This window comes from Lingula anatina, chromosome 7 (genome assembly GCF_051362555.1).
Source record: "Lingula anatina isolate TDL-2025a chromosome 7, LinAna3.0, whole genome shotgun sequence".
Classification (NCBI taxonomy): domain Eukaryota; kingdom Metazoa; phylum Brachiopoda; class Lingulata; order Lingulida; family Lingulidae; genus Lingula; species Lingula anatina.
Window position 1 is genome coordinate 14,524,570 of NC_141773.1, and position 9,282 is coordinate 14,533,851.

The 9,282-nt window shown below is 38.9% G+C and overlaps 1 protein-coding gene across 1 annotated transcript; it reads right to left on the bottom strand.

Moving 5' to 3' along the window:
- Window positions 1-926: 926 nt before the first annotated feature.
- Window positions 927-8,531, bottom strand: LOC106159499 (uncharacterized). Its single transcript, XM_087018353.1, has 11 exons — window positions 8,226-8,531; window positions 7,252-7,459; window positions 6,543-6,649; window positions 6,094-6,290; window positions 5,502-5,679; window positions 4,707-4,878; window positions 4,231-4,328; window positions 3,377-3,521; window positions 2,572-2,654; window positions 1,901-2,066; window positions 927-1,607 (listed from the first exon to the last, which is right to left on the bottom strand). The coding sequence occupies exons 1-11, from the start codon at window positions 8,328-8,330 to the stop codon at window positions 1,474-1,476; spliced, it is 1,593 nt and encodes a 530-aa protein (XP_086874479.1). The 5' UTR covers window positions 8,331-8,531; the 3' UTR covers window positions 927-1,473.
- Between the last annotated feature and the right edge of the window lie 751 nt (window positions 8,532-9,282).

Here is a 9,282-nt window from a genome sequence, read left to right on the forward strand (position 1 = left end):
AATCTAAAAATAGAACAAAGCAGGTGACTGCTGTCACACGAGAAGTGTGCTTTATCACGTCAGCCATTGAGCCTTGCCCTGCGTAAGAGGTCTCTTTGGCATAGTTATATTTGGCAATGGTGATCATGAAACGAACTTGAATACCTCGATTCTCGGGGTGTTGAATCCATCTAAGTGCGCGTTATATGTATACAGGTATATTAGGTAGGTTGTCTTTCCGACAAGCGGTTCTTGAATACATAAATTTAAAATTATCCTTTAAGTTTTTATGTTATAACTTTAAGCTAGCATTTATACTTTTGGAGATATATACTGAGAGTAGTACATGTAGGTGAGGTATTTGAAAAAGAAATATAGGATTTAAATTTAAGACAAGAATAGGGGTTTCAGTAAAAAAAAGTTCTAGTAGAAAAATTGGTTCAAGCTAGACAAATTCTTGGAAGTAGCTCAGTTACTTAACCCGTTACTTACAGAAAGATAAAGATAACCATTACAATCTATTACAGTCAAAATCTCTATTATCTGTAAAACCACCAGGAGCTACGAAAGATTATTACCCCCGTAGCTTCTGGAGGGGGCGGGACAGATTATATTGAGAGCACTTTTAAGCGAGAATCCATCCGGATAACTTTTAATCTGAACACAGCCTCAGTATTCCTTTTATTTTTATGCCTGTTTATTATCAATGACTCACTTAGCTATTTGATATCAGTATTGCACTTATGTCATATTCAATTAACATTACTTTCAACTATCTAATAACAACCTTATTTTCACTTTCTATGAATGGTTTTGTCAATTACGTGTTTCCGCTTTAAAAAACTTCCTTTCGTATGTATATTTTATTAACATGATGTAACGTAAATTCGCTTGCAAACGTCCATTTTTCATAAACTTTTACAACAACAACAACATAATAATAATAATAATAATAATAATAATAATAATAATAATAATAAAATACAATGCATAGGATGTGTCTTTGATATGCTTTTGAATGATAATTTTAAAGAATCACCGAAAAAAGTCATTCAAGTCTTACTTTCTTCATATTTCGTCTTTATACCCGTGTGTGCCTATGTCTGTTTAATTATCTCACTTTTCACTTTATTTTTTTTATATTTTCGCGTTTTGCTGTAAAGTTAATCAAGAAGAACGCTATCTGTATCAAAGTAGAGCACCTTGTACTGTAATGTGTGCGCGCCTTTAAAGAAAATCAAGCCTTTCTGTTCAAAAATCAACTGACTGACTCTAGAGTTTTCCTCTTCTAAAAACAAAAAAAAAATCATGTCTTTGGTTTTCTTCAGAGTATGCGCAAAAAGCACCATAATAGGAATGCACAAACTACGGACCGAAAACGAGGGTATTTTGAAAAGAAAAACGTCAAAGACCATCACGTCGGATCATGACTTCGATCAAAATGAAAATTTTCATCCCAATCACGAATTTTGGCACTACCGGCGAAGAGAGCGTTTACAGCTTGGCCTTTAATTCATCCATGGCATGGTGTTTTAGCTCCCTGCGGAGAATTTTGCCGCTCTGTGACTTTGGAATACGATCTATGAACACGACACCTCCACGAAGCTTTTTATATGGTGCTACCCTTTCTGTAATATGAAAAATCAAACTATTATTTAGATTTATACACATTACATGTAAAGGCTGTAAAGATGATTTTTTATGGTGACTATCCCTTGATTAATACAATTCCAGTACCGGTATATGTTCTTATTCAAATCAACCTGTAATTTCATAAATCAGCAAAATCATAAATTTATATATTAACTTATTCAGATCTTCACAAATAACCGCACTGAACAATAAAATATCCCTCTTCACTTTGTTACAAAAAAAGACTCTCACTATGTCCACGAGCGAGAGATAAGCGAAAAAGACTCACCGCTAACAAATTTCTCTATGTCGTCTACGGTGACGCTCGACCCAGGCACGGGCACTACGTAGGCCCTAGGGATCTCCCCTGCTGCCTGATCTGGCAACCCAATGACCGCGGTATCGGTCACAGCTGGGTGAGAGAGCAACACGTTCTCCAGTTCGGCTGGAGGAACCTGAAAGAAAGAAAGAAAAAAAGAAAGAAAGATAAAAAAGCAATACAAGCACACAGGAAATTTTGAACTTGTCAAATGTCCTTGCTGCGTTAGTTATACTAGAATACACAAAGACTACGACTGATAGATTACGTTGGGTGTCCTATATTCACTCGCCCAGAAAGCTCGGAAACATCGTTATTTTTAATAATTATAAAATAAATGTATAAGCTAAGGTAAATATTTTTAACTTTTTGGTCCAGTTTAGATTACCGGGACCATTGGCTCGACTACGAATAAAACAAACACGATATTCTCTTTTACAATAGGAGGCTGTTTGTCCATGTCAAAACAACACCCTTCACTACCACCCTTTTCGTGCAGCGTCAAGGCAGCCTCAGCATGCTTTGTGTACTCTGTACTTATGGCTGCGGCATCGGTCACTTTATCACTTAAACCAACGCAGGTAGACTTAGCTTGGAAACGTTACTACACAACAGAAAGGTAAGTACGTTTGTTACAATACCTGAAAACCCTTATACTTGATGAGTTCTTTCACCCTATCCACGAGCCAGAAATGTTGATCCTCGTCGTATCTGCCGACGTCACCTACAGAATAATTGGTACTGTGTGGTTAGTGAGAGGACAGAACGTATGTGGGACAAATGTAAAAGTCAATAAGAATGTTTTTTTAAATTTTACATGTGTTACACAAATGGAAATTCCAAATACTATGATAGATTCTTCGATCGGCATGCAGCTACATGTAAAACTTTTATAAAATCTCGTGTTCAGACTAAAGAGGGGGGAGCTACCGGTACATCAACTCCTTGCATCAAATGAATACGGTGTTTTGACAGACAGCGAGGTAGAATTAACTCTGATCGTAGTTTCCGAATGTGAATTGCAAAAACTCTATCATAGAGACTGGCGTAAATTAGTATCCGAAAATAATCGAATTTAATCATCACTGTTAATGAGTAAAAATTAATTTCATTTTCATTTTATTATAATATAATGCATGTATATATGCATGTATATAATGTATCAGAATACGGCAGGATACGACACAAAATTAGATAACCAAAGGAAACTCTGAAATTAATTGTAATTTCAATTCTGAATTTACATGTACCTGAATTATTTAATCGTGTAACAATGTTGAAAGATGACAATTAGATCTGCTGTAGCATGTTTGAATTTTTAAAATAATTTTTTTCGTACATTTTTTCATATGTCTTCGTTATGTGAGTCTGCTGTAGCATGTTTGAATTTCATAGTAATTTTTTTAATATATTTCATTTTCATTTACGCACAGAGGGGCTGCTTACCGGTATGTAACCAGCCTTCATTGTCGATTGTGTTCTTGGTAGCTTCCGGGTTGTTCAGGTAACCCTTCATAATCTGTGGTCCACGAATACAGAGTTCACCTTCCTGGTTCACGCCCAGGGGCTGCCCCGTTTTCAGGTCGATTATCTGAAAATTGGTATGGCCGAAGTTGATATTCATTGAAATGTTGATATAGGATGTAATTTGTACCTGTAGAATTCGTCATTTATTTACATTTCTTCGTCATATCAGTCTTTATTTCTCATTTTCAATTGTAGTCTTTGTATTGTAGTAATTGTATTGTTGGAGTAAAGTCATTGTAAAGAATGCATTTGTACCGACATAAATAAATGATTAATAAAATAGAACATAGTTTCTACAGGGGGCTTTATGACTAAAGTACGATCTTCAAAAACCTACTTGAGCATGTTTCGTCCTATAGGGTTGTGATAAATAAGATGAAAGGTGATGCGGTTAATGTGTGCGTAAAAACATACTCTCTATGTCAGAACATGTAAAATGAGTGATTATTTGGCTGCTTGAGAGAGAGAGAGACCTATGCCATTTAAGGCATTAGGGTGAGAAAATGATCTGGGATAGGGGGTGGGGGTGAAGTGGGTGGGGTGGGCAAAGGGGGGGGTATGATGGTGGCTGTGTTGAAGGCCTACAGCATACATACAGATATATTAATTATACCGCCTCTGGCCCTAACCTAATTTAAGAGAATTCGAGCGGACTGGGAGGAGGGAAAAGGCTAACAGTTTAAAAGGATGCGTGTAATTTTTTTTCAAAAATCCAGGAGAGGGGGGGGCAATGTCCCTCCCCATCCTTGACACCCTACGACCCTGTGGCTTACTTTTGCCTCTGTGTTAGGTAGGAGTGTGCCGACAGAACCCACTTTCCACTCCAAGCCTGCCACAAGTGCTGCAACACTGCACTCCGTCAAGCCATAACCTTTAGTATACACGAAACAATCCACATTAGTTATGCGTGATTACAGACTTTTGCTAAAAATATGAAATATTTCAATAACTAAAGATATAATAATTTTTCTCAATTTTTCTCTGAGCAAATTTTTGAATTAAAAAAAACACTGATGTTCTTGGCTTTTGAAAAAAGGTTAAGTTTCGAAAGTGGAATAAAATATTTTCTCAACTTTGTCCTTAATGAAAAAAACATCATTGATTTTTTATTGAGATGCTCCATTCTTTTTAGCAAGAAGGTATTAAAATCTAATTGTTACCAGTGGTATAATAGCATAAGTAGTATAGAAACATCACATGACCTAAGATGCAGCTGAAATAGCTCTAATGTGTATATTTCTATGATCACCTTGTCTTAGTAGTAAATTTGGAATCTTTTCTTGGACTTTCTCCGCCAAATTCGCGCTGAGGGCGGCTGCACCACTGCTTCCGGCCATGACGCTGGAGAGGTCGTATTTATCCGTCAGGGGATGGTTCGCCAGGAACAACACCAAGGGCGGCACGAGGGGTAGGAATGTGACCTAACAAAAAAGTTAATCCTTTGATCCCATGCAGTGACTTAGTTTTTTTGTTTGTATTATAAAATCTTCTGAAACAGGTCAAAGACATTATATGTTCAATTATAATTTCAAGCACAATTCACACGCAACTCTTAATCTATGGATTCTTATTTTGAATTTAAAATATTGATATTTGTTAACAATAAAGTAAACGAGACTGAGTCATTCAAGTTTATATATTGTCATCCAAAGGCCGTCGCTACTTTACAAACAGAAATCTACATAAAATGCAATTCATCGGCGGGGAGGAGTTGGGGGAAGGGGGGGGGCTGAGGATTCGAAAGATCCTCCCTTTTGGATGGAAAAGGTCTGCCCTAAATCAAATTATAAATGCAATGGGTTCTATACGAGTACAAATGTGTGTGTGTGTGTGTGTGTGTGTGTGTGTGTGTGTGTGAAGTGCATATATTTCTATTGTACGCTTTGAGTTTTGAAAAAATAAAAAAAATTGACCTAAGTTCCAGGTTCTGCTCCATTTTTCGGGTTTGATCAACTAAGGAGGTAAAAAATAGTACACCTTTACAAAAAAGGAACCGTCCCTAAGATGACTAACTACAGGTCTGCGCTGCATATCTACAGTGTACCTGGTATTCCTGAATGCAACTGAGGTATAATTCGGGCTCGAAGCGAGGCAAGATGACCATGCACTGCCCAGTGTATAACCACATACACACGGAGTGGAGACCATATGTGTGGAATTGAGGCAATACGGACATCGATCTGTCTGATCCCGGGGGGCGGACTATGGCATTGCCTTGCATTCTGAAACGGGAATGTTTTTTTCTCTTTCAGTTAAAAAAATAAGCTGATGAACTGTCTTATAAGACAGACTATATATGTAGTAATAAATCAATTGAATGTATTAATAAAACATGTGTTCATATATTAGCAAATAGTGTGCAAGTGTTTTAAAGTTTAATATAATCAAAGGTTTATTTCGACAGATTATCATTAGAAGATGAACCATAAAAGATGCCATGCAAAGCCGTTCATGACTACTCCACATTTCCTCAAAAGTGCACGTAGCAGGCTTGTTCCAAGAGCGCCATTGATCAATTCAAATTGAAGTCTGGCATTCAGAAGGAAGAAATTAACACTAAAACAGTACTGCTGTACGCAATATTAAGATTTCAGCCACGACCTCCGTTAAAAACGATGAGCTCTAGTAGTACTTACTGTAAAATATTAGCCACGACGCTGTAATGTGTCAACATCACTCCTTTGGGTAGCCCTGTAGTGCCGCTAGAGTACAGTATGGCACACACGTCTTCCATGGGATTGAAGGTTAGGTTGGTGGGGTACGCGTCCCCAGGGTCGTTCATCAACTCTGAGAACGAGCGACAGTTTGGCGCCTCCCCGAGAACAAAGATTTCCTGAAAAAAAAGATAAAGAGACAGGTGATAAAAATACAAGTTTCTCCTTGATAAAAACACGCTGTACCCAGGTTTTATTAGTGACTAGAATTCCTTTAAACTATCCCAGTTCTTGTAAGATAATAGTAACTCGATTCCATGTGGCTAATATCCTCCCTCCATTCATCCATTCGTCTTTCTCTCTCTCTCAATAATAATAATAATAATAATAATAATAATAATAATAATAATAATAATAACTTATGTTCTTACTTTAACGTTCCCGCTGTGTCCGGCGGCGACCTGTGCATTCTTCACCAGGCTGGGTATGGTGAGAATGTACTTTGCTTGGGAATTCTTTAACTGTGTATCCAGTTCATCTGAAAAATAGAAAAAGAAACAGACTTGGCGAATTTGTAGAGTCAATACAATTAACGGGTCCTGTAAATAATAGTTTTATTACTTCCTTAAGCCTGTATCAGATTATATTTGTCATTTGTAAGGAAATGAGTCAAATTAAAATTCGGATAGGGGGCGGTGATCGAAATAGAAAGACAAAAAAGAAGCAAAGTGGAGAATAATAGTCCATAGATGCGTGGGCTGGACTGAGGCTAGGAAACTTCCTTCTTCTCAAGTTGTCTTCAATCAACAGTTAGTATTTAAAATTGTTCCTTCCCTCCAATATTTCGATTTCATAAAGGAATGAGGCTGTCCTGGTGAATCATCTTTTTAAAATAAAGTCTATTCAAGAGAAACGGAGGAAAAGCGCTGGAAGCATTACATACTCTCCTTGAAGACCAAGAAAATATTGGCATTGGTGAATCACTGCATTATTCTTATAGCATAACACAACTGAACATTTTATGTAAAAATCTAATTAAATAATCAATACTATCACCATAAATCTTTTCTGAGCAACAATGTCAACAATTTATGTTAAAAGGCTAATTAAATTATCAATATTATCATCATAAATGCTTACACGATGTGTACACGGGGTTGACTGTGGTAAAGCTTCCCCCTGCACTGATCACGGCCAGGTAGGTTATAATGTACTCTGGGCAGTTAGGTGTATAAATACAGAACACGTCACCCTTCCTCAGCCCTGCCCTCGCCAGACCACTGGTCACTCGCCGGACATAGTCCTTGAGCTGTCTGTGCGTGATTGTCTTTTTGGCCGCTCCGTCAATCTGAAGATGTGTATGTGAGTATGAAATAAATAAATAAATAAATAATGATGCTTAAGCGGCTCTGGTGTCAGGCACGCTTACTTAATCTGCTAGGGGTTAACTATCGTTTAGCAGTAAGCGTGCCAGGCATTTAAGCCGCTTAAGCTGAAAGCAATTGAGCGAGAAACCCCTCCGAGATGGGTCGATCCTGCTAGATCGATCTAGGTATGGGAATGGGGTCTAATAAACGTGGGCCGAGAGCGACACGTGACTGCTGCTGTGTCAACCCCCCCCCCCCCCCCCAACACACACACACACACACAGGGGCGGATCCAGAGCTATTTACTGACAGTCTTCCGAATTATCTTTATTGATTCATCCTCCAATTTTGACCGTCTTCCAACAGAAAAAATTAGATACCCGTCAATGTTAACTTGAAAATCTGACCGTCTTCCGGAAGACCCAGAAGACGGCCTAAATCCGCCCCTGACACACGCGTGTATAAATTAATTTTTGCTACAATGTGTACTGTTTTCATTTGAGATGGAAACGTTAGAATCTCTGAACCTCATTAACGTGGGCCGGGAGAGGCATATATATGTGACTGCTGCTGTGTCGACCCCCTCCCCTCCGACCCTCCCCCCCCCCTTTACCCCGCGGACCCACCACTGTACTACTGTGCATGTATGGGCTCCATCTCTGTGGTAATTAGTAGGAGAGTAAATGTCACCAACTGGTACCTGTACACCCACACATTCACCGTAATCCTATCAGTACCTGTACTTACGATTGCAGGAAGGTCTCCGTAGCTCTCTGTATGTCTGAGCACGAGTTGATGCAGAGTTACATTATCTGGGATATGAACATCGGGGAACAGACTTCGAATACTCATGGTCAAGAATCAACGCAGCTTTGAGAGTTAAGTGCAAGAATCAATTTTGTTGCTAAGCCTCTTGGTATTTTCACTTGCACCGTGATGCACCGAACCTTTTTGTATTCAAGACAAAAATACGACCAAGAGGCGAGTGTTTGGGTGATTAACTCACATTCGGCGCAGGTCAAAATGTAGGGCCATCAACATGTGTACCTGTACTGTGATTGCTCTAAAAATTGGGTCAAGTAACTGCTTGGATAAAACCTGCAATGAAGTCTTTGTACCTGAGGTCCTCTTTGACGTTACGTTATCTGGCAGTGTGAGACTTTTAAGGTAGCTGCTTAGAAACCATAGCTTTATTTGACAAAAGTTGCCCTTCCCTAAGGCAACCTAGGAATCGCTGAAAAGGGGACGACTTTGAAAAGGTCCGCATACATGTGTGAGTGTGCGTGTGTGCGTGTGTGTGTGAATGTGTGTGTTTTTGTTGGGGGGGGGAGAAGTATCGTTAAGTATTTATAAGGCGTTCTGGCACACATGTACGGACTTTTCAAATGAGTTCTATAAAGGTATATTGTGACCTCAAGATGTTCTAAAATCAGTGGCGGGTTTAGGGGGAGTTCAGGGGGGTCCTGACCCTCCCTTCGATTTCTGAAAATATCACACCAATGGTCCCCTCTTGAAATTAGAATTTTGATTGGCTGAATCATAGTTCTAAACCGTTCCAAATGGCACTGTTCTCTCTCTAAAATACCCATCCCCCCCCCAAAAAAAAAAAAAAAAAAAATCGGGGCCCTTCAACGGTCCGGTAGGTTTTGCATCCGCGGACCCCATTTCCCTTCAAGTAATCCTGCACCCCATTTCCATAGATTAGATCGACCTACTTTAGATCGACCTAACTCCCTGGGGGTTCACGCTAAATAGCTGTCAGCCGGGCGGACACGAAAGTTAATTACCCCGTTACAGCTTGTAG